The 27579-nt window shown below is 33.4% G+C and overlaps 1 protein-coding gene across 1 annotated transcript in view; it reads left to right on the top strand.

Annotated features, from left to right (window-relative positions):
* Positions 1-19090, top strand: part of CDH8 (cadherin 8) — a gene marked incomplete at its 3' end in the record, with an annotated part of 348742 nt that extends 329652 nt beyond the window's left edge. Inside the window, exons 11-12 of the mRNA XM_081274667.1 lie at positions 17107-17358; positions 18597-19090. Coding sequence (XP_081130793.1) covers positions 17107-17358; positions 18597-19090 — 746 coding nt within the window. The remainder of the gene's footprint in view (positions 1-17106; positions 17359-18596) is intronic.
* Positions 19091-27579: the final 8489 nt, after the last annotated feature.

Genomic DNA, 27579 nt, shown 5'->3' with positions numbered 1-27579 from the left:
TCCAACCCGGGCCGCACGCATGCCAGGTGAGCGCGCTACCGCTTGAGCCACATCCCCAGCCCGGATTCTCCTCTTGACAACTCATGTTTTCAGTGAGGTGCTTCTACTTTAAATGGTCAGAACTCTGGTATTCCAAACCCATTGTAGTCCTAGTAGTTGCTTAGCTCATAGCATCATGGAAAGTGTTTGTATTTGTTCTTTCCAGCCTCTCAGAACCTCACCTTCTGCAAGTACAGCTTGGCATTCAACCAGAGATTCAAGAACTGTAATCATATTTCTCATGCTCTTTGTTCTGCTTGGCTTTCCCCTTCTGGTGCTCACTTTTGCAAATTTCAGTCATTTCACCATAACAATTCCCCAACTAGCATCTCTGTCTCTTCAACTCAGGGAGACTGTCATTTTCTGCTCGGGCTTTGCTTGAGTTGAGAATTTTTAAATTATATTGAACAATATTTTTAAACTATTGAAGTAAGATGTCTCTTGTCATTAAAATTCACTGATAGAATTGAGAATGTGGCCCAATTTTTCCCTATGGATGAGAACAAATAAATCTAGTCAGTGATATTGAATATGTCCTGAAAAGAAAGAATAAATTTGTTGTATGTATGAGTTATTATTCTTGTTGTAGTTCAGTAAAATATTTAGTACAATAAAAAAAAAAAAACAATAGCAATGCAAGACTGGAACCGTGTATCACAGAAAGGTATAAATACATGAAATTTATAAGGGGAAATGTTGCATATTCATGTTGCAATAATTTTGATTCATAGTTGGAGAAAGAAGCATTGATATAAACCAGACCATTTTAAAGGGAGAGGTAATGTCTTTACTGTATAATGAAATGAATTCTTAAATGACTTGGCTAATATTCATTAGGGAACATTCAAATTTTTCTTTAATAATTGAAGCATTTCTGTAACCAGTCAATGCACACACATGCATTTGAAAATTCTGTGAAGAAGGAGAGGCCACAAGACAAAAATAGAAAGACAAAAATAGAGAAAATCTACCAAGTAATATCAAAGATCATGAACTAAAAAAATATTTCAATATTAAGAGGAAATACTATTATTTTTAATAGCAGCTTTTATGCACACGCTAGATGTGAAACACAGAAAAATGGAAAAACTTCATTCCATAGTCTTATTTTTAGGAATCATCAGTTTTGGACAGTTTCTAAAAGTTGGATCAGAACTGTAGCATATATGTAATGTAGAAAAGTGAGTTCATATGGGCTTGGTTTTGATGAAGGGTTTTAAATCAGTGTTTGAATCATCAGAAGTATTGACTGATAGATTTGCACTGTTTAGAATATTTGCTTAGAAACCACATTATATTGCATCCGGAGGCTGTAAAATACTTCTATTGAATACAGGAAACTTTTCCTCAATGTGAATCTTGAAGAGTCTGACTTTATTCCTCAATACCAATATATATGTTTATTTCTTTCAGTTCACTTGATATTTAAATTTTGAGACTTCCAAATTGATATTTGTTCTAAAGAACAGAAATATGAAATCTAAATATTCTTAAAACCTTGAAGCCTTCTGTTTCATTATTAAACCAAGGCAACAGACAATCTTACATCTAGCAATATTAAGTGCTAATATTTTAAGTTTTACCAAATATTTGGCAAGTAAAAGTCTCTGGAAAAGGACAATAAATGAAATAGCACCTTCACTTCTGAAAGAATTTTGACCTTAATTTTATTAATTTGGGCCCAACAAGAATAACTGCTGACTTTAGAAATTATTATTCTAAAAAACAACAAGGTAAGTGTTGATACTGGATAAAAGCACAATTCTGAATGATTCCAGAAACTGGGCAGTACATAGTATTGTATTCAGAAGAATTCTGAAATATACATTCTAAACAAATGATATCTCATAAAAGCTACTCAGGAATCAGAATATTGAAAAGGGAACAAATTTCCTAAAGTTTACTTGCTATTTGTTAAGCATATCTTTTGTAATTCCAAAATGTGAAAATTTTTATGGTAGGATTCTTTGTAGATTTCAGTGCCAGGAAGTAACACATTGCCATTGTCAACTGGGATGGAAAGTCTGGAAAAATCAAATATTATCTTGAGAATATTTTAAAAGACTCATCCAAAAAAAATCCCCCTTTATTTTAAAAGAAAAAGTATTAAAATGAAATCATGCATGACTTCAGAATGTATTCAGATTTCTCTATAGTGTATAACAATAGGGAATTTTATCAGATTACATTTTCAATAAAATGAGTTTGAATGAGTTTGATGTGATTTCTGTTTCAATCATAAGGGTGACCGACACAGGTATTTTTTTCAATCATTTTGTTTCTGCTCTCTCCATCTTTATTTTAACCTGTTAATATGCGGGTGAATTTGAGGAAAAGAAAATCACTTTGACCTTTAATGTAAAGTCATTTTTGTATGATCACAACAGTACAATTTCTAATACTAGAAAGAATGTGTGTTTTAAGATTCAAAAGTATGCGCCATTCTCAGCAACCTGGGAAGAATGATAATGTGACCACTGCTTGAATGATAATTTTATCTGCATAACTGGCTTCCATCCTTTTGCCTTCACTGTGTATTAAGACTTCTGCCCAGAGATATATGTTTAGCCAAGCTATTTTAATATAACATATTAAACTTTAAAATGATTCAAGGACAAATACTGGACTTCAGCTCACTGTAGGATGCCACGTTTTCTTGCATCATTTCTCTCCTTTTTCAGCAGTTATTTTACCACTAAACCAGGAAAGAAGGAATTATGCAGGAAAATTGCTATCAGCTGCTACCCCTGCTGGATTACACAACCCAGAGCATAATAGCTTCCCCAGTGAAGCTTCTGACAGCTTGGGCCAAGCCATTAACCACTGCTAACACCTAAGGGAAGAAATGGAATAGTGCACAGTGGCTCCGAAGCATTCTGGAAGATTCTTAGGTGAATAAAATTTACTTGAAATGCAGATGCTGAGGACCCATTCTCAGAAATTCTTATTCAGTTGAGACAGGGTGAAATCCAAGAATGTGTTTTTTTTAACATATTCAGATTATTCTACCTCAATTCCTAAATAACTTTTTCACTTGGCTTTTCTAAAGGTGAATATCTGCACAGATACACATGTTAATTAAAATGCTTGAAGCTAAGAGTGTCAAGATGGACTTGATCTATCAGTCTCAAATATAATAAGTGTATAGTTTTTAAAAATTTTGATTCATAAATGAAAATTATATATATGGAGTAAAATATTATGTTTTGGTAAATGCTATAGGCACTTCATTTTAAAAATTAATGCAATTAATAAATTCCAATTAAGAGCTGTAAGATTTTCTCATTGTACTCTCTTTGGGTCAGGTAAAATATGTTTTGGATGCTTTCATTTCAGGCATTGCTTGTCATTGTGAAATTCTCATTATACTCTGACTCACTCATATTTGGTGATATCTATTACATATTTATTCAACAAATAGACACCATTATATTTACTTTACATTTACTTTAAAATCAAATCTCCAAAACATTTCTGAATTAGATACCCTCAAATCCTCAGGGTATTTACTCTTATGGCCTCTTTCATAAAGTAATAGTTGAGTTTCCGATGAATACTGAAGGGTTATAGGACTTTCCCCTACTTTGATAAAGTGGTAATGTTATGGAATACAAGGGGAGGCCTGTGTAAAAATCATACAATCATGAAGGTAGTACTAAAGGTATAACCAAGAAAAATATGTTTTTATAGATAGGGAAGAATAGAGATTAAATTATGTTCCATTATTAAAAGAGTGAATTTGTGGTATTGCACATTCATGTGGACATGCTCAATAGGTAAGTGACTGAAAGTTTTAGAAAGAGAGGCTGGTACTTGAAATCAGAGAGTAACTCATGTTCCAAAGATTCATAAAAAAATTAGAGTATAAAGCTGAGGAGAAAAAGCAGAAACATGGGAGGCACAGGGAGATGAAGGGATATTATTCTCTGAATTTTTATCCTTGTAGTAAGTCATTTATTTCCTCCAAGTCTAGCCCACAGCCCACATGTCTCATTTGTATCTGAGGATAGAGACTTAAATCAAGGTACAAATGACACAGTTAACCACACCAATAGAAGAGTAGGGATAACAATGACAGAACAAAATGTCAACTAACAGAATTTTGCTTAATTATTTTCTCTTATCTTATGGGACAGAATTTCACTGAGATCAGTGAATGTATCTTTATTTACCTAGACATCCATTTGTTCATTCAATAAGGATTCATGAAAAATCTTACCATAGTGACGTCTATATAACACATATAACAGAATCTAATATCCTCATAATAAAAAAAAATCTGTGCATCTTCCATTCAGGTTTTACATAAGGATCTTACGTTTGGTGAGGTAGATAAACAACATGCTGGATAGGATGTGTGTTGTAAGACTTTCCTTGTATGTTAGCAAGGAAGAATGAATTTTTACCGCATTTTTGATGGCTTTCCTCATGAAACAGTTTTTGTATCATTTTCATATGTGCAAATAACAAATTCTGGGGGAGATCATAGAACCTAGCAAGATGATGATTTCAGACATGCTTGACCTCTTTCAAATAAAAGTAAGTTATTTAGAGAATAATCTACACTGCATACTTCCTTTTCATAATCTTAACTCTCTCTTAATAATATTTAAAGATTTTAGTCTCTTGTACACAGTGATTAATTTTTAAAGTAAGCTTACACTTTTGCCTAGTTATCCTTTATATCAAGTATATTGATGAACACAAATTTATCAGCTTCAATACACAAGGAATTCATCTATCAATCTAAATATTCTTAAATATTTAGAAGTATCTGTTTAATCAATAGATATGTGGTAGAAAAGTCAATTTCCTAATAATGATAACTTTCTGAAGTGTGGGTATTTAACACTGTTAGGTTATTTTCTGAAGCTTTCATTTAAAATCCCAATAAAGGCCTTAATTTTTCCCTTATGTTGCTTGTATGTTTAAAAATGCATTTTTTTTATATTTCTTTATAAATCCAAATAGTTACATATTATTCCTGATCTATTGATATTTATAAAACCTTAAAAATTTCCATTAGAACAAAATGGAAATTGGGTTTTGGCATAGCTTTACTCTCATGAGTTAGTTAATGCAGGTATTCCTCAATAAAATGAAGGTAATATTAGCCTTCATCTCTCATTCCCTAGTACCTACAGTGAGATAAAAATGTCTTTCTCCTGAGCATTAAGGGATCTGTAAAAGGTGCATGGAGCATTTTGAGTAAGAGGCCTGCTAATTAGGTAGAGGGAAAATCTCCAAAGTCTCAAGACTTGGGAGAGTGATTTAATCTAACATGGAATGTGGATACTGTGATACTTGTATTCCCTTCTGGCACCAAAAATAATCACTTCTTCATAATCAATTTATGGTGGTACTATGTTATATTAAGTTGTGTTAAGCTATGCTGTGCTATGCTGAACTGTGTTCACTCTCAAGTTATGAGAACTTTTGCTGTATATCTTTCTCTTCCTTCTAAAAACGCTATGCTCTTATACACTGGTAACCTTGACCACTTTTTTTTTTCCTAGTCTCTGATAAAGGTGTTAAGGCATAGAAAAACCTCCTTCCGTACACTTTTTTTCCTCTTGTCCTTGAGCTTTAATAAAATTTTCTTAGAGTCCATATTCTCTGGCTCTTTGAGGTAATTTTTGTTAGGGTAGCAGAAAATACTATAGAAAATATTGTGCACTTGGTTATTATTCTTAGCTTCCCACTGAGAAATCCTGAGGAAGTCACTTTATCTTTCAGAAACCCTGCTCATCATGTACAAAACAGAACTAAAAATGCCTTGCTCTTCCTCTGTAACCATGAACAAATTTAATTAGATTTGCTTATGGCATTCATTTCCTAAGGATGGCATAACCTGTATGGATGTAAGGATTGCATAACCTGTAAGGATGGCATAACCACAATCTGAGAGGCATAATACACTAGAAGCCTATTCTTTCAGAATTTGGGAGACCAGAAATCTTAAATCAAAGAGTTGGCAGGGTCGCTTTTCTCCATAGACTTACTATAGGCTAGAATCTGTTCTTTACCCCTAAAGATTATTAACTTTACCTACAAAGACCACTTTCCAAACAAGATCACATTTACAGGTTCCATGGATTAGGAAGTGGATCTGTCCTATTTTGGGGGTAACCATTTACTTCACTACACTAACATTCCACCACCAGCCATTATATATACCTAAACAATAATTAAAAATAAGAAGATAGAGATAGTAAATATCATCTTTCACAAACATAATTCCACTAAATACTACCTTTGAATGGTCTAAAATTATTTTACATGAAAAATTTAAATACAGTAAATCTAATTTCTTATAAAATATTAGAACTTGTTTGAGTTTCACTAGTCTGTCAATGAAAACTAAATTTTATAAATTGAAAGGCAGATCCCACCATTTGTATACTTCCATTTCAAAATGACAAATACACAGATATTTATACAGCTCTAGGACTGGATGGTTATAATGTATAAAGAGCCCTTAGAGTGTTTTTCTATTAAAAACGTTGGTTAATTCTATGAATAATTGTAAATTGCTGACTAAATATTAAGTATGGTATTAATCTAATCCCAAAGAATCCATAAGGTAATTTGGCTTTGTTTTTAAAGCCAAATAGACTTTCATCAATATTTTATGGCTCGGTATATTTTATTATTAAAGGTGATGTTATCTGACAATGAATGAGCACTTAAATAAGCCTTGAGATTGTTACACCAGGTGGCATGATGGACAGTCTAGAGAGGAAAGAAAAGGAAAAACAGTGATATATAAGCCAATAGTCTAATGAGGTAGCCCAGAATATCCAGCTGTTTGTGGCAGTGTTAATGTTGTTGGTACACTCTCAATGAATTATGTAGGAAGTTATAATGGCACTGGAGGAGAATGGCTTCCCAAAGACCTAACTTGTACTAATTTAATACTGAGTGAATGTTTCCAATCAGACTCAGTGTTTGGAGTAAAAGATATGAATAAAGTACAAATTCTATGATATTTGCTTCATATCCCTAAATATTGAACACACTATATAAATGTTTTTAATATGGTGAAAGCTCATGTCTTTGGTTTTTCCTTGCTTTGCTAGGTTTTTATAAATAAACAACAGACAGAACACAATGATGAGAACGTAATTAAACCTCTCGTCCACACCTATGAAACAGGCTGCCATTTTTCCCTGTGTTTTGACCTTCTTACTTTTCTCATTTCATTTGACCTGACCAAGAAAATTTGAATCGAATTTGCAAGTCAAGTATCAGGAGATGTTTTTGCAAAAGGCACAATATCTACTGATCATCTCTTCATCTACTTATTTTATCATAAATATTTGTCAAGGGCCTTCATTAATTCTGGCTCCTTTTTCATTTTGCTTGCATATGAAAGGACAGTGAAAAGTCACAGCTCTGTGATTTTAAATGAATGAGACTTAGACTAAAGCACAATTTCTATACCAGGGCAACAACAGATGGCTTGCACTGAAACAATAAAATATTTAGATTTTCCTCCTTTATTTTTTTCTAAAAATATTTCCAATGTGAAAAGAATATGAAATATTTAAATAACAGCCATAAAAATATTGGATATTGTTTGTGTAAAAAGGCAGAGAACCAGTCATGGTGGTGTACATCTGGTAATCCCAGTGGTCATGAAGCTGAGGCAAGAGGATTGCCAGGTTCAAAGCCAGCCTCAGCAACTTAGAAAGCCCTAAAGAACTTACCAATATCCTTTCTCAAAGTAAAAAATATAAAAGGCTGGTAATGCAACTCAGTGGTAAAGTGCACCTGAGTTCAATCCCTGGTACCAAAATGGTACCAAAAGAAAAAGAAAAAAAATGCAGAGAGAATAACTGAAAGGAAAGAAGGAAGTTAAGACTAAGGGATAAAGTGTGCAAATAAAACTGAAGCATTATCCATAGATCTATAGCCGACCTCTTTAAACAGACTTGGAAATGTTTTAGGACACCAATTAGTGATTACAACATTGTCTTAGTCTTCTTGGGCTGCTGTAACAAAATGTTCAGACTTGCTGGCTAACACAACGTAAATTTATTTCTCACAGACCGGAAGTTCTTTGTCAAGGTGTCCATTAGGTAGGGGCTCTTTGCTTGACTCAAAGGCAGCAGTCATCTTGCTGGGTGTTCACATGATCACTTCTTTGTGTGCCCACAGAAAGAGACAAAAGGAGAGAGCCTACTCTTTACTGTCTCTTCTTATAAGGAAGATAACCCTATAGGTTCAGGTCTTATACCCTTAACCTTCATCACTTCCTCAGTGACCCCATCTCCAAATATAGCCACACTGAGATTTAGAGCTTCAATATAGAGAATATGAGGGAAACAATCTTTGGGGAATCCGTAGCAAATACTGTCTTAATTACTTACAGAAAAAAAATGTATTAATGTTACATGAAAGAATATTCTTTAATTTTCAATTCTAAATGCTTAACTACCAAATATCAATAATCAAAGAAAAAACTTCTCTAAGAATCTATATAAGGGATAATCATTCAGTATGTATTACCTACCCTGAATAAAGAACTAATGCATCCAACTTCAGCCAGTAAAGGAGAAGTTCAGTATATACCTCTTTTACATGTTGGTATTTCCAAAATTTTAGAGCAATTTTCTTCCTCTCTGAGCCTGCTCTACTTGCATTTAAGCATCCTCAGTTTATTGCTCTCAATAATGCCAATATCGTTATGCCTAGAGAAAAGCTTACAAACTGTCAATATTTCTCTTGAATTTCCATATGTGATCCTAGGCTATATATGCCTTCCAGTAGCCAGAAAATGAACTCCCTTTCTGATTTATTTTGAAACATATATAATCTCCTATATTATTAAGTATCATGAGAAGAAATGAACTTGAGCTGCACAAAACATAGCTTAACATTACATAGTCATTTATTTACTTAGCAAATATTTTCTGAATACTTATTATACTTCTTAAAATGGTTATTTGTTTTTTTGGAAGTTTCCTACTTTATTTCTGCATCTCCAGTGTCTACTATATCTCTACTACTGTATGATTTCTGTGTAATAGTGTCTTGATGAAAGTATAAACATTTTTATAAAATCCTGCAACTAATTTATCCAGAGAAATCAGAGACAACTTGTGAGAAATATTATCCACAAAAAAGTTATTTTTAAGCATAGTTTTTAAAAAAATACATGAATATTCACAATTTGAATTATGAACAAGGAAAGGGAGAGGAATTTTTAGGCAAAAGCAAAAGCAAATATAAACGCCTTGAGAAATAAAGATGTTTGACACACCAAAGGCCAAGGTGCCTGGAACAACTAGTAAAAAGAGTGATTCATACATGCAGCTGGAATTAGGCAGGGATTAGAACATGCAGTTGGTATGGGAAGCATCATAAGTCTGTAATCTATAAAAAAATTTGGCATTTATACACCATGGAGTATTACGCAGCACTAAAAAATGACAAAATCATGGAATTTGCAGGGAAATCGATGGCACTAGAGCAGATTATGCTTAGTGAAGCTAGCCAATCCCTAAAAAACAAATACCAAATGTCTTCTTTGATATAATGAGAGCAACTAAGAACAGATTAGGGAGGAAGAGCAGGAAGAAAAGATTAACATTAAGCAGAGACATGAGGTGGGAGGGAAAGGGAGAGAAAAGGGAAATTGCATGGAAATGGAGGGAGACCCTCATTGTTATACAAAATTACATATAAGAGGTTGTGAGGGGAATGGGATAATAAACAAGGAGGGAAATGAATTACAGTAGATGGTGTAGAGAGAGAAGATGGGAAGTGAGGGGAGGGAGATAGTAGAGGATAGGAAAGGCAGCAGAATACAACAGTTACTAATATGGCATTATGTAAAAATGTGGATGTGTAACCGATGTGATTCTGCAATCTGTATTTGGGGTAAAAATGGGAGTTCATAACCCACTTGAATCTAATGTATGAAATATGATATGTCAAGAGCTTTGTAATGTTTTGAACAACCAATTAAAAAAAATAAAAAATAACAAGTCCTGGGGAGGTACTTCAGTGGTAACGAGCCTCTGTTTAATCTCTAGTACCAAGAAGTTTTTTAAAAATTTAAATAAAATAAAAATAAAAAGGACTGGGTATGTAGATCAGTGGTAGAGTAACCCTGAGTTCAATTCCAAGTACTACTGCAAAATAAAAAATAAAATTATAATAAAACATTCAATTTATTTTTCTTCATGAAAAAATTGATCTTAAAATGATGCCACAACTTAACAAGCATCATAATATTATTCAAATTATTCTATTGTATAAAACATGAAAAAGTCAATTATTGTCATTGATGGAAACAGAAGATAGTGTATAGAATTTCTCCCAATTTTCTGGAATAAATTCCATCCTGACATGAGTCAGGAAACTCTCAAAAAAAAAAAAAAAAGAAAGAAATAGAGAAATTCTAATGGTCCTCTTTCTCAGATGTGCATGTGGGCATGTGTGTATGTATGTAGGAAACCTTAGTCCTAAAGAGGTATGCCTCAGTCCTATAAGAGAAATATTAAAATTCTAAATATACACTATATATTTATATACATATATCTGTATTTTATAGATAAAAGGTATTTATTTATCTCAACCTATACAGAGAGTGTTGAACTGGCATTCCATTTCTATTGATAAAATATTATCAGAATGATATGTTTATTGTATTCTGTTTTTATTCTGTAACAGAAATTTTAATAAGATTCGATAGAAGGATGGTTGAATGAATGGATGGGAAGGTAGACAAATACTCCCTGCTCTTTCATTTCTTATTTTTAAACATTTCTTAGTCCTAAAGTATCAGTGGGGTATTCAGTTTCTTGAAACTAAACTCATTCTAAAGAAAAGTGGGTTAAAGGTCTGGGGTTGTAGGTCAGTGGCAGAGCACTTGCCTAGCAAGTGTGAGGCATTGGGTTCGATTCTCAACACCAAATATAGATAAATAAAGGTCCACCTACAACTTAAAAAAATATTAAAAAGAAAAAAAGCGACTGTTTCAAGAATCCATGCTTTGTGCCAGTCCTGTGCTGGAAATAGGGAATAGTTTTGTATTAAATAAGGTTAGTCTCCCTGAAAGGCTTTTATCTTGATGAGATAATATACACATATATGTAATAGTATCGATTTATTTTTATAAATTCAAAGGACCACTGACTAAACATTTCAAGAGATGGATTTTAACATGGCTGTTTTTGATGATGTCTCTCATAACTTCCAGTAAATTTCCAACAAATTGTTCGGACAGGAAAAATTATGAAAATTAAGATTAAAGTGAATATTTTTTATTCATGATCTGGTCTCAGTATCTAAGGTAATGCTCACATATAATAATAACAATGACTGTATTGTTTAAAACTAGGCAAATCTATGTACTTGAAAATGGTTATTTCTTTTCTGATTCATTCTTTACTACTTTTTTCTATATGTCTTGTTTTTCTCAGCCAAAGAGAAAGGAACTCCACCACTATTTTAGTAATATTATCATGTGACATGTGCCAGGTGCAATAGATCTACTTTCAATCTCCATCAAGTTCTTTGATGACTTCTGACTTCCTTCAACAGTCAGTTATAAGTGTATGGAGAATGAAGCATCATTCTAAAAATAATGTCATTCTTCCTTCCTGGTATAATGCTCATAAATAAAACATTCCAAGTATATGAGAGAACGGGAAAACCCCTCACTGGAAGAAATCATGGGGAATATCAGTATTTGAACGTTTCATCCTCCGGAGTATTAGTGAGTCAGGTGATGTGGTTAAGATATGTAGCATGTCCAGTTGGATATGGTCCATCTTACAGAATGCCAATTGCTTTGGTTTGCCCATTTCTTAAATAGAACCTAAGTATACTTCTACCTTTTGGAAAACTCAGTTATTATATTCCAGAAATATAAATTAAAACATCATATGGTATGCGTGTATGAGTTTCAGTGATTGCTTTCTCTCTTTTCTTATATATTTTCTAGTTTTAGAAAACAGCTCTGTGTTTTCTTCAACAAATAGTGATCAGGACCTACTCTTCCATTTTCTGTGCTCAGAAAGACAAAATGAATGCAACACATGCAGTAAGCAAAAGCAACCATAAAGGGAAGAATAGGCTAAGATGCAGGTACAATAAGTTAGCATAGAATGGAAATGCATGAAAGTATGAAGGAATAAAAGATGGTTTTTCAATAATGTAATTGTAAAGTTGAAGCCATGCTTAGAGGCAGTGAAAAGCTGAGCTATTCTCACTTATATGACTTGCTTACCCTTTGTATTATTGGAAAATAAATGAAACAAAATAAAATAGAAACTGAAGAAAAAAAATAAAAGCATATCAACATATTAACAAGCAATTAGAAAGTCTTCCAGTAAACATCATCAATCATCTTACTAAATGCTGAATTCAACAAACTTTATCGTGAATTTATTTTTTTTTCTTTAGTTTCTCTCATATATACATAAAATTTAATTTGAGCTATTTCTTAATATAGACATTTAAAGCTATAAATTTCTCTCTAAGCACAGCTTTAGTTGCATCCCATACATTTTGGTCTGTTGTATTTTTCATTCATATTTGTCTCATCATATTTTCTAATACCATTTTTTTTTGCTTTCTTCTTTGACCCATTGATTATTGAAGACTGCAATTAAGACCATGTATTTGTGAGTGTCTGAGTTTCTTTCATATTATTGATATCTAATTTCATTTAATAGAAAACATACTTTGGAGTTGCTGAGAGAACAATCTTTGTGCCATTTATATAATTTTACATTAATTTGTATTTGATATAGTTTATGCTAAAGAATATTTCAAGTGTATTTAAGAAAATATTTATTTTTCTGTTGTTGACTGGAACATTCTATAGGTATGTGTGAAGTATAGCTGGTTTTATTATTGTTTAAGTGTTCTATCTTTCTGTTGATTTCTCCCTCATCATTTTAAACATTAGTAAAAGTGAAATTTTGGAATATTTAATTATTACCTTTGAATTTCTATATGTAATATGCTCAAGAATACATTAGATACACAATATTTTATATATTGCTTTTTATAAAGAGAAATCTCTTCATTTATACTATTTTTAAAACTATAATATTTTCTTTACTGATACTTTTAGTTTTTAATGTGTGTTAGTATTACCATCTGGAATTATTTGCTCTCAATCTGAAGAAAACATTCTTTAATAAATACTCATGCAAATTCTGTTGGGTTTTTGTTGCCTGGGAATGCCTCTATTGTATATACAGACACATTGAAGGGTAACTTTGTTAGATATATATCTTGGCTGGCAATTATTATTTTGTTTCATTCAGCATTGTAATCATGTTATTTCACTTCCTTCTGGCCTCTACTTATTCTATAAGAATTTAGCTGTTAATCATACTAGTCACTTTGGAAGTGACTAACTTTACTCTTGCTTGCAAGATTTTTTTTTTTATTGTGTTTGACTCTCAGGATTTTTACTATGATGTGTCTATTGTCTTGTATAAACATATCTTCATTTGTTGCTTTTCTCCAGAAACATTTCCAGGAATTTTAAATCTGTTTTCTTTTATAATATTCATCATTTGCCCTGGGAAGCATATCTGTGAGGTCCTCATGCTATCATACTAAAATGGAATTATGTGATGAGATATATTTTATAAGTAAAAAAGAATGTCTTAGAAGATTACTGAAATTAAGAATAGTGTACAAAGGGGTTCAATCTCTATTACTAAGAAGAAAAAAGGAAAAATAAAAGACTGTAGTATGTGTATACCATTTTATAGTCCTACCAATAAAAGCAATTATATTTTGTATATCAGCAGCAATGCACTGAAAATACAATTTTCAAAGGTAGTTAATTTTAGGAAGGTTTACTATAGCAACAGAATACATGCTTCATCCAATAATAAATTGAACAAGAATGTAAGAAATCTCTTTTAGCCAAAATAAAAAGCCTATTGATATATATTTAGGAAAATAGATAAACCTTGATCATATCTTTATACAGAAGACTATGGTCATAAAGTTGTCAATGCTCTCTAAATTTGTTTCTATTTGATTACAATCTTTACCAGAGATCTTATAGGAATTTTCAAGGGGTTTGATAATCAGTCTGACTCTATATTTATAAGAGAACAGCAAATAGACAAAAATAGATCATACACTTTAAAGAAGACATGATTGGGGAAAGTGCCTTGAAAAATATCAAGATTTTTACAAAGTTCTAACTCATAAAAAGGATGCCAAATAATACATAGTTAGAAAACCAGACTATTGGAACTAAATAGATATTCCATGAAAGGATGAGAATGCAAAAAAAAAAAAAAAAACTGATTTGTGAGAGAGAGCATTAAGAATCAGTGGATAAGGGATAAGTTATTCCATAATTAACCTTGGGAAAATAAATTAGAAGTATGGGGAAAAAATCAATTTCATATAATGATCTAAATCAGAAAGGTAGCATTATGAAACCAACTTTTATATAATTAGCAATCTTTAAAATAAGGCTTAAAAACACTTGTGATGAGATTGATAAAATTGACTGTATTGAAATTAAAATTTCAATGAAATGAAAAATCAGCATAAGTTTTAAAGAACAAACTGCAACTTTGTAGAAGTTATTTGCAACATGTAAGATTTTTTAAATGATCATAAATACATTAATGTGAACTATGTGAAACCATTATGTTTTTTAAATTGTTTTTATTTTTTAAATACATGACATGTTATGATTTTTGATATATGCAATATTATAATTTTATTTGTCCTATTTTTTTAAAGTCCTCAAATAAATTAATACTACATATAAGCACCTATGCAAAACTAGTAAACACACGTGGACACACACACACACACACACACACACACACACACAAATTCACAATCCAGTAGACAGGTAAATTGACATTGCCTACAGTTGGTTGGTAAAACTTAACAAAATTAACTCATTGTCTTCTTTTATCTACTCAACAATTTCCTGTGTAAATAGGGAAACAATGTAAGCCAGGTGTGGTGGCTGTAATACCAGCAGCTCCTGAGGCTGAGGCAGGAGGATTGAGAATTCAAAGAAAACCTCAACAAAAGTGAGGTGCTAAGCAACTCAGTGTGACCCTGTCTCCAAAAAAATACAAAAAAAAAAAATAGGGCTGGTGATGTTGTTCAGTGCTTGAATGCGCTCAGTTCAACCCCTGGTATCCCCCACCCCCAAAAGAGTGAAACAATATATGCAAATTCCAGGATTAACACAAAAGTTTGAGCATGTGTTTAGTGTTAGATTCACCAACACTTTTCTAAGCGATAAAAGAGATTTTTTTTTTTCTGCAACAAGCAGCATTCTTGCAGCAAATTCTAAATTCCCATTATAGACTACTTTAAAGAGAGAATATGCAAAGATACTTCTGGTATAAATAATGTCATCCACAAAAGACAAAAGCCCCATTGTAATTTTATTAATTGCATCTTAAGGAACAATTCCCAGCTTCTGTTTTGAACTATGGTGTATGAAATCACCCACAAATGCTCCCTGCACTAATTAACTGTACTCAAACTTGTCATATACTTTCTGAAAATATAACACAACTATATATTCTGTATGTTTTGAGATAATGTTCCCCTGCTTTTAGCTTACTGGTATTTCCTTCTAGGTCATGGAAATAAAGATTACTGGATCATTTGGTGTATCACTGCTTAACTCCATTAGAAACCTCCTTTTGCTCTGCAAATTACTATATAATGAGGCACAACCAGAAGAAATTTAGGAAAAAATATTGTTAAATCAGAGTGCTTTTTCTGTTTGACTCCTTACTAGTAAGGCATTATAGGCCTGTTTTATCATAAAGCAAAAAGACGTCTAATTATACATCTGTTCTTAGGAATGACTCTTATTTTCTGGGAAATTGTAATATAGTACTATATGGCTAAGATTAACATATTTACTTAAATTCATTTAATGAAATATGTATCTACCTATTTGAGTATTTTAGAAACAAGTAGGACACTGATATCTAGAAATTAGACAGCAATGATTTGAAATGTCTGCTTTAATGCACAATGATGAGGTTGCCCAATCTTCTGAGACCTGAAAATTTATTGATATCTGAAAAGAAAAAATCTCAATTGAAATAATAATTACACAAAAAACATTATATATAATAGCTAAAAATTTGTTTATCTGCTTTTGGCCATAATACCAATAAGAGATAATTAGTAGATATTTGTTTTTCATTAATCAGAATTTGAAAATAAATTAATATGTACAAATAAATTAATTGTATAATGCATGAGATGGTGATAAATAATAAACAAAAATAGAATTTCAAAACCATATTGTTCACATGGAACCAATCACTTCTTAGTAACCAGTTTTATGTCAAACTGCAGTTATATACTTAAGTATTGCTCCAGGTAACCAGTTACCTCCCTGTAACTAATTGACACACACACACACAAAAATGGAATACTTTCTCATATGACTTCTCACTTGTTCTTACTTGTATTACTAGTATACACAAAGTTAGTTTACATGATTTTTACATGTGTGGCATATCCTCCAATTGGCAGTAAATGGAGCTTTTGTTATTTCTTAGTATAAACACTCAAAAGCATAATTATCTCTTTTATTAGGTACCTGTGGGAGTCAACAAAGTACTTTGATTTGCATGCTATATTGTCATCTAGTCTATGTTTTAATATAGAGTTTCTTGAACCAATCTTCCAAATATGGTGGAATTCTATCCAGTCAACTTTGTTCAGTGCATTACAAAGCTAAATAAAGAGAATGGAGACTTGAGAAAATGTATGTCTTCCAAAAGAACCCTTAAAACTTGAAGATTATTTTTATAAAATTAATATTTTGTAAGTATATTGTGCTGGTAAAATTCCATTAGTTCATTATTGGGCTCCATGCATTCAACCCATTATTGTTTGGTTATTTTAACTCACGACAAATGAAAAAGTGGGAAGTACAAATATAAAGAGAGCTTGAGAGGTCCACTAGAGTTGGGATTGTCTTAAGGTTTGAAGGGGATTTACGAACTAGGAAAACAAGTGTTGTTTGGATAGCCATTTTGAAATGATTTAAATTATTCTAATTTCCACTCTTTCCAGATAATTCCCTCAGCATTTTGGCAAAGCATAATGGATTCAACCGCCAGAAGCAAGAAGTCTATCTTTTACCAATCATAATCAGTGACAGTGGAAATCCTCCACTGAGCAGCACCAGTACCCTGACGATCCGGGTCTGTGGCTGCAGCAATGATGGTGTTGTCCAGTCTTGTAACGTTGAAGCGTATGTCCTTCCCATTGGACTCAGTATGGGCGCCTTAATTGCCATATTAGCATGCATCATTTTGTTGCTAGGTATGTATTTCCTTCATAGCCTCATGGTCACCATTTTTCTGGTTCATAAATGACTGTAAATGAGGACAGAAAACTCTGTCCTGGCCAGCATCAGCATTCCTTGACGCAAGAAGTATTTCCTTTTCCCACACTGTGAGGTCACTAGGAGGAAGTCAAGAAAATGTTATGATAGTACATGTAGAATTGAAGAGAATGTTCAGTGCCTTTTTCATTCCCATCATCAGTAAATGATGGGCAATGTGTAAAAATAGAATATGGTGGTGAAAATGGGAATGAGCCTTTCTGTGTTTGTAGCCTCTATTATATAAGATCTCCAGATCTTCTGATGCAAACACACCAGTTACTGTAAACAGAGTATGCTATTTGATGCCCATAATACTATTGTACACAAGCAGGGTATAAATTGGGTTACTTAGTCCATCAGATCCTAAAATTTAATGAGATAAAATGAAAAAAAAGAGTAGACACAATATGTTGTCTTCAAAAAGATTGACAAAACACAAAAAGTCGTATCCAATGCTGTTCTTAAAGAATAAAACACCTTAAAGATGGTGTCATTTACTATCTTCTTCACTCAGTACCTTGGATTTAAGCCTAACTTACCTCTCTGACGTATGTTTCTGCAGTAGCCCAAGTTTGATCAGGGTACCTAGTTGTGTGATCTTATCCCTTTCCTCACCGTCAGGTCTATGTTTACAGATTTAGGAGTTCCAGGTTTCATCAAGAAGCTGCCCATGTGTGTTTAACGTTTACTCTGTGAAAACAAATTTTTTTTTAATCTAGAGGACCTTGAATAATAGTTAAAACAGAAAATAAACAAAGTTGGAGCTCACTAGTCTGTTTTCTTAATTTTTATTTTATTTTATTTTTTAACAGAAGAGAGACATGGAGCTAAAGGATTTTCAATAATTTACCCAAGAGATACACCAAGTTAGTCCTGCTGCATTTTGATTTCATACCATTAGAGCTGAAAAAAGTATTAAGTGTATCCTTCACCACAACTATCTAAAAGCCTATTTATTTAACCCAGCATCATCACCCTTTAATAAACAGTAATAATCTGGAATAACACTCAAAATTCAGTGGCCAATCTTCAGAAAGATGTTTAGCTAAATTTCCTAATAAAGGTGATTAAAGCCACACACTCATAAATGCCCCTGTCTCTTAACATATATGATGTACTGATTATAAAATTATATGTTCCTCCGGTTAATTATTATTTGGCATTTTTCCTACAGTCATTGTGGTGCTGTTTGTAACTCTGCGGCGACATAAAAATGAGCCATTGATTATCAAAGATGATGAAGACGTTCGAGAAAACATCATTCGATATGACGACGAAGGAGGAGGGGAGGAGGACACAGAGGCTTTTGACATTGCAACTTTACAAAACCCAGATGGAATTAATGGATTTTTACCCCGTAAGGATATTAAACCAGATTTGCAGTTCATGCCAAGGCAAGGGCTTGCTCCAGTTCCAAATGGTGTTGATGTCGATGAATTTATAAATGTAAGGCTGCATGAGGCAGATAATGACCCTACGGCCCCACCATATGACTCCATTCAGATTTATGGCTATGAAGGCCGAGGGTCTGTGGCTGGCTCCCTCAGCTCCTTGGAGTCCACCACATCAGACTCAGACCAGAATTTTGACTACCTCAGTGACTGGGGTCCCCGCTTTAAGAGACTGGGCGAACTCTACTCTGTTGGTGAAAGTGACAAAGAAACTTGACAGTGGATTATAAAAAAAAAAAAAAAAAAAAAATTCCATGGAACTGAGCATTCTGTAATATTCTAGGGTCACTCCCCTTAGATACAAACCAATGTGGCTATTGTTTTAGACGCAAGTTTAGCACCAATCATCTATAAACTCAACCGCATTTTAATGTTGAACCAAAAAAAATAATAAAAATAAAAAGTATATGTTAGGAGGTTATAAATCTTGTGGAGTGTGAATTAAGTATGTGGAGTGTCTAGAAGTCTTTGGATATTTGATATTTACCTGACTACCACAGACAAAGATTGGGATCCTAGCTAATCTTTAGAGAAATGGTTTAAAAAGAGGAAAAAATCAAAATTAAAAGGTGCTTTCTTAGAAAAAAAAATGGACCTGCAAGGAATCTGCTGCTGATTTGTGTCTTCTTCAAGGATTTTTATGAATGCAAATGGTTTTTTCCCCTTCACCAATAAGGATCCCGCCACAAATGATAAAGCAATACTTGGTCTGCTGTACATTATGACTTTTTGGAGTTTCAGGAGGCCTCCTAGATTATACGGTACGGTGACCACACATTGTACATAATTGTTGGCCCCACTCACCAGAGACTGAATAGCATCTTTAAATATTGTGTCGAGCCTTAAAATATTCACATGTTCGTAATCCATTCCAGGGTGGGGATTGCCAACTCAGTGGTGGGAGGAGAGAAATCCCATTCAAACAGCTTGTTTCTAGAAGCAGGATTCCTCCTTCCCTCCACCTCATCTACTTCCACAAGGACACAAAGATAAACTGTATCCCATAGTGGACTAATTAAGAGACAGATGGTTTTATTGCTAGCGCGTGAATTTATTTGTTTAATCCTCAAAATAAATATTTTATTGATGTCCATTAATGCTTTTATTTATTAAGGTTGGTACTCTATAGATTAAGGGACTATATGGGAAAAGAAACCTAAATTATATCCATTATTAAGACTTTAGATTGTTTTATATAAATATATATACAATGAATGTTTAATACATGTACATTTTGATGAGATAAGTATGGAAGGCAATATTACGAAAAGGAGAGCTAATGGTCTCTTTAGAGTAGGAAGTGTTATTGTGACTGGTGATGGCAGGAACAGCATTTTCCCAGAGAAACTTAACGGACTGTTTTCTATTTTGTTCATAATCCTAGTATTTGGTGTTTTTACTACAAGCACAAACATCTGAAAGTATATTGATTCCTGTGAATATTTAAACTCTAGACTTTTAGATACCTACCTAATGCCCTGTCCAATAAACATGCTTCAAGTTGCCCCCCCCCAACTATTTTAGAAACAGGAACTGATTTGTACATAATTTTACTGTTTCTGTTTTTAGCACTTCTGTCCCTGATCACAGTGATCCACAGAATGTTTTAGGCTACAAACAAAAAAAAAAAATAAAAAAGAGCAGCACTAGAAGATGTGAGCATATTTAATTTGTAATGCAAACCTGCCATTTAGGAGTAGAAAATGTATGATACAACTCAAGTATTACATGCAGATCATTTTAATTTTCTACTTTGCTTTAATGCAATATTGTTTATTTACTCCATGTATTGTATTCAGAGAAACTCCTGTATTGTTTCCTACTTTGTGAAATATATTTTTATAAATACCTTTGTTGTCATCATTTTTTTTCCAGCCAAATGAAGACCTGATATTAACAAAATTATCAACCTCTAACTAACGTCCTAAAGGGTTCCGCCAAATCATCCCAAGGAACACTTTATTTATTTGAGTCTTCATTATAAAGAACTAGAGAAGAGAAATGGCTTGATAGCTTTCATATAGCAAGATATTAGCAGAAACATAAAAGGAATTTAAAATACCTAAAGCTTGCCAATTGTACATTTGGGTACTTCTGGGAAGGAAAGTTGGTACTTGGGCTGGAAGACTTCAGACAAGATGGTAGGTCTACAACTTATAAAAATGAAGGGATCAGAGAACAGGATTTGACAAGAGAGCCTTAGACTGCAACATAAATCTGGCAAAATTTCTGTCAGTGCATTCAGAGGGTTCTGGAATGAGAGACTGTCCACTAGAGCAAGATATCACAGGGCCAATGTAGTGAGGCTCTGGTCACCTGCCATCTCAATCACTGGCTTGGGGCTGCCTAAAGAAAGCATGGATCTGGCTTGCAAATTGAAGGCACCAAGTTCTAGTAACTTCCTCCTTTGTGGACAGCAACAAAACACTTGAATGTTATAACAAGAATTTAGTAGCTATCCAGTGGTTTAATCAAATCCTTTTTGAGACCCCTCTTTCTGTGAATAATTCATCTTATATGCTTATCCCAGAGGCTACTGAATACTCTTCCTGAGGTCAAAGTGATGATCCAAAGTGACTTTTATAATCACCAGGTTAGCACAGTGTCTAAAACAAGTATCTAATGAATATAAGTTATCAACAGCAGTTGTAGTAATAATAATCAATTTTTAACAATATTCTAACTATCTTACACATTCCAAACCAAGGTGAAATTATTTATTTTTATTTATCTCTGATATATCAGATTCATTTCTGACTTGTTTACAGTGAAGTGCCATAGATTAAAAAAATATATCTAACACAAAAATAACACTATTTTTCTTTGGGAAAATTAAACCTATGTACTTCTGTTAGGAATCAGCAGTTTATCTTCACATGGTAGTTTTGTGGGAAGGAGATAATAAATGGTATACCAGTTGTCCCAAACTTGCTTCAAAATTTATTTTACTTAGGAAGAGGGGATGGAAATCTTTAGATTCCTTACTAAATTTTTACCATCACCATCTTAGCATTTTGTGCTTAAAAGCCAATTCCAAATTTTGTAACATGGGGTGAAATGAGTAATGCTGTGTTCATTATAAAGACTACACTATATGAACTATGCTTTTAGAATATCATGAATTTATATGAAGATCCGAGGAACATGCACACAACACACACACACACACACACACACACACACACACACACAAACACACATACATACATACACACACGCACACACAATTTTTTTTTTACATTTTTTTATTGGTTGTTCACAACATTACAAAGCTCTTGACATATCATATTTCATACATTAGGTTGAAGTGGGTTATGAACCCCCAATTTTACCCCAAATGCAGATTGCAGAATCACGTGGGTTACACATCCACAATTTTACATAATGCCCTATTAGTAATTGTTGTATTCTGCTACCTTTCCTATCCCCTACTATCCCTCCTCCCCTCCCCGCCCATCTTCTCTCTCTACCCCATCTACTGTAATTCATTTCTCTCCTTGTTTATTTTCCCATTCCCCTCACAACCTCTTATATGTAATTTTGTATAGCAATGAGGGTCTCCCTTCATTTCCATGCAATTTCCCTTTTCTCTCCCTTTCCCTCCCATCTCATGTCTCTGTTTAATGCTAATCTTTTCTTCCTACTCTTCCTCCCTGCTCTGTTCATAGTTGCTCTCATTATATCAAAGAAGACATTTGGTATTTGTTTTTTAGGGATTGGCTGGCTTCACTAAGCATAATCTGCTCTAGTGCCATCCATTTCCCTGCAAATTCTATGATTTTGTCATTTTTTATTTCTGCATAGTACTCCATTGTGTATAGATGCCACATTTTTTTATCCATTCATCTATTGAAGGGCATCTGGGTTGGTTCCACAGTCTAGCTATTGTGAATTGTGCTGCTATGAACATCGATGTGGCAGTATCCCTGTAGCATGCTCTTTTAAGGTCTTCAGGGAATAGTCCGGGAAGGGCAATAGCAGGGTCAAATGGTGGTTCCATTCCCAGCTTTCCCAGGAATCTCCAAACTGCTTTCCAAATTGGCCGCACCAATTTGCAGTCCCACCAGCAATGTACAAGTGTACCCTTTTCTCCACATCCTCGCCAGCACTTGTTGTTGTTTGACTTCCTAATGGCTGCCAATCTTACTGGAGTGAGATGGTATCTGAGGGTGGTTTTGATTTGCATTTCTCTGACTGCTAGAGATGGTGAGCATTTTTTCATGTACTTGTTGATTGATTGTATATCCTCCTCTGAGAATTGTCTGTTCAGCTCCTTGGGCCATTTGTTGATTGGGTTATTTGTTATCTTATTGTCTAATTTTTTGAGTTCTTTGTATACTCTGGATATTAGGGCTCTATCTGAAGTGTGAGGAGTAAAAATTTGTTCCCAGGATGTAGGCTCCCTATTTACCTCTCTTATTGTTTCTCTTGCTGAGAAAAAACTTTTAAGTTTAACTAAGTCCCATTTGTTGATTCTTGTTATTAACTCTTGTGCTATGGGTGTCCTATTAAGGAATTTGGAGCCCGACCCCACAATATGTAGATCGGACCCAACTTTTTCTTCTATCAGACACAGAGTCTCTGATTTGATATCAAGCTCCTTGATCCATTTTGAGTTAACTTTTGTGCATGGCGAGAGAAAGGGATTCAGTTTCATTTTGTTGCATATGGATTTCCAGTTTTCCCAACACCATTTGTTGAAGATGCTATCCTTCCTTCATTGCATGCTTTTAGCCCCTTTATCAAATATAAGATAGTTGTAACTTTGTGGATTAGTCTGTGTCCTCTATTCTATACCATTGGTCCACCCGCCTGTTTTGGTACCAGTAGCATGCTGTTTTTGTCACTATTGCTCTGTAATATAGTTTGAAATCTGGTATCGCTATACCGCCTGCTTAGAATTGCTTTTGCTATTCTGGGTCTTTTATTTTTCCATATGAATTTCATGATTGCTTTATCTATTTCTACAAGAAATGCCATTGGGATTTTGATTGGCATTGCATTAAACCTATAGAGAACTTTTGGTAATATCGCCATTTTGATAATGTTAGTTCTGCCTATCCATGAACAGGGTATATTTTTCCATCTTCTAAGATCTTCTTCTACTTCTCTCTTTAGGGTTCTGTAGTTTTCATTGTATAAATCTTTCACCTCTTTTGTTAGGTTGATTCCCAAGTATTTTATTTTTTTTGAGGATATTGTGAATGGAGTGTTTTTCCTCATTTCCGTTTCAGAAGTTTTGTCGCTGATATACAGAAATGCCTTTGATTTATGCGTGTTGATTTTATATCCTGCCACTTTGCTGAATTCATTTATTAGTTCTAGTAGTTTCTTTGTAGACCATTTTGGGTCTTCTAGGTATAGAATCATGTCATCTGCAAATAGTGATAATTTAAGTTCTTCTTTTCCAATTTTTATGCCTTTAATTTCTTTCGTCTGTCTAATTGCTCTGGCCAGTGTTTTGAGAACTATATTGAATAGAAGTGGTGATAGAGGACATCCCTGTCTTGTTCCGGATTTTAGAGGGAATGCCTTTAACTTTTGTCCATTCAGAATGATGCTAGCCTGAGGCTTAGCATAGATAGTTTTTACAATGTCAAGTAAGTTCCTGTTATCCCTAGTTTTTCTAATGTTTTGAACATAAAGGGATGCTGTACTTTGTTGAATGCTTTCTCTGCATCTATGGAGATGATCATATGGTTCTTATCTTTAAGTCTATTGATGTGGTGAATAACATTTATTGATTTCCATATATTGAACCATCCTTGCATCCCAGGGCTGAATCCTACTTGATCATGGTGCACAATTTTTTTGATGTGTTTTTGTATTCGATTCGCCAGAATTTTATTGAGGATTTTTGCATCTAGGTTCATTAGAGATATTGGTCTGTAGTTTTCTTTCTTTGAGGTGTCTTTGTCTGGTTTCGGAATCAGGGTGATGTTGGCCTCGTAGAATGAATTTGGAAGAGCTCCCTCTTTTTCTATTTCCTGAAATAACTTGAACAGTATTGGTATTAATTCTTCTTTAAAGGTTTTGTAAAACTCCACTGTATACCCATTCGGTCCTGGGCTTTTCTTGGTTGGTAGTCTTTTGATTGCTTCTTCAATTTCATCCATTGATATTGGTCTGTTCAAATTGTGTGTATCCTCCTGACTCAGTCTTGGCAAATCATATGACTTAAGAAATTTATCGATGTCTTCACTATCTTCTATTTTATTGGAATATAGGTTTTCAAAATAATTTCTGATTGTCTTCTGTATTTCTGTAGCATCTCTTGTGATATTGCCTTTTTCATCCCATATGTTAGTAATTTGAGTTCTCTCTCTTCTTCTCTTCGTTAGCATGGCTAAAGGTCTGTTGATCTTATTTATTTTTTCGAAGAACCAACTTTTAGTTTTGTTCATTTTTTCAATAGTTTCTTTTGTTTCAATTTCATTGATTTCCACTCTGATTCTAATTATTTCTTGCCTTCTGCTACATTTGCTGTTGTTTTGCTCTTCCTTTTCTAGGGCTTTGAGATGAAGTGTGAGCTCATTTATTTGTTGGTTTTTTCTTTTTTTGAGGAATGACCACCAGGCGATGAATTTCCCTCTTAAAACTGCTTTCATTGTGTCCCATAGATTCCGATATGTTGTGTCTGTATTTTCATTGATCTCTAAGAATTTTTTGATTTCCTCCTTTATGTCTTCTGTAACCCATTGATCATTCAGTAACATATTGTTCATTTTCCATGTGATGTAAGATTTTTCCTTCCTTCTTTTATCATTGATTTCCAGTTTCATTCCATTATGATCAGATAAAATGCATGGTATTATCTCCACCCCTTTATATTTACTGAGGGTTGCCCTATGGCATAATATATGGTCTATTTTTGAGAAGGATCCATGTGCTGCTGAGAAAAAAGTATATCCATTTGATGATGGTTGATATATTCTATGTATGTCAGTTAAGTCTAGGTTATTGATTGTGATATTGAGTTCTATAGTTTATTTATTCAACTTTTGTTTGGAGGATCTGTCCAATGGTGAGAGAGGTGTGTTGAAGTCACCCATAATTATTGTGTTGTGGTCTATTTGATTCTTGAACTTGAGGAGAATTTGTTTTATGAATGTCGCAGCACCATTATTTGGTGCATAAACATTGATAATTGTTATGTCTTGTTGGTGAATGGTTCCTTTTAACAGTATATAATGACCTTCCTTATCCCTTTTGATTAACTTAGTCTTGAAGTCGATTTTATTGGATATGAGGATGGCCACCCCTGCTTGCTGACAAGGACCGTGTGCGTGATATATTTTTTCCCATCCTTTCACCTTCAGCCTGTGTATGTCTTTTCCAATCAGATGTGTCTCCTGGAGGCATCATATTGTTGGATTTGTTTTTTTAATCCATGATACCAGCCTATGTCGCTTTATTGGAGAGTTTAAGCCATTAACATTCAGAGTTACTATTGATATATGGTTTGTACTTCCATCCATGTTTGATTATTTATCCTTTTTTAAAAAATTTAGTTTGTTTCTCCATGATTATCTTTCCCCTCACCCTCTGTCTTTACTGAGGCATTTCCCACTTATGGTTTTGGTTATTGTTTTTCATTTCTTCCTCGTGTAGTGTTTTGCTCAAAATGCTTTGCAATGCTGGTTTTCTGGCTGCAAATTCTTTTAACTTTTGTTTATCATGAAAGATTTTTATTTTGTTGTCATACCTGAAGCTTAATTTTGCTGGATACAGAATTCTTGTTTGGCATCCATTGTCTTTCAGTGTTTGAAATACATTGTTCCATGACCTTCTTGCTTTCAGTGTGTGTGATGAAAAATCCGTTGTTAACCTTATTGGTTTACCCCTGAATGTAATCTGTCTCCTTTCTCTTGTAGCTTTTAATATTTTCTCTTTGTTCTGTATATTGGAACACACACACACAATTTAACTGAAGCCTTTACTTTAACAACAGACTTAGCAGGACTTCACCAACCAAAAGAATCGATAGGGTTTTAAGCACTACATGCTCAACTTGCTAAGTAACACATTATACAATTTTATTGAAGTGATTCTTTTTATATTTGTATATAGTCTTCTGTTCCATTAACATTTACATATATTTTACATGTACCTACCCTCTGTGGTTACTTTTCAAATAATTGTCTACAGATATTTTAATGTGTCTGTGGATCTTTGTGTGTCACAAAGTTTAGTCTTTTACTATCCTTTGAAACATATCTCTGCCCAAGGGTTTAATGACTAATGTAAAAGAATTGCTTTCTGGAACCAAGTGAGAAAAAATTGTCTCCCTCTGTCTGCCACACAATTCAAGGTTCCAGATGCATCCTTCGATGTATGGACCCCTCTTGGGATGAAGTCAGCCTCCACTCTGTGTATTATAATTATTATTATTATTATTATTATTATTATTATTTTAATATTTATTTTTTAGTTGTATTTGGGCACAATACTTTATTTCATTTATTTATTTTCACTTTGTCCTGAGGATTGAACCCAGGGCCTCACATGTGCTAGGTATGCACTTTACTACTGAGTCACAACCCAAGCCTCTCTGTGTATTATTTGACCAAACAAACTTATAAAAAATATCTCTTAAAGGTACAGATATATATATTACAGAGTATTAGGAAGCCATTCCCTACCATACTTTTCATGAGTGCAATTATTACAATAGTTTAAAATAGTTCATAATAATAAGATACTATA

Source organism: Spermophilus citellus, assembly GCF_964194105.1.
Source record: "Spermophilus citellus genome assembly, chromosome: 18".
Taxonomy (NCBI): Eukaryota; Metazoa; Chordata; class Mammalia; order Rodentia; family Sciuridae; genus Spermophilus; species Spermophilus citellus.
Note: the sequence above shows the minus strand (reverse complement) of the source record. Positions and strands in the feature narration are given on the sequence as shown.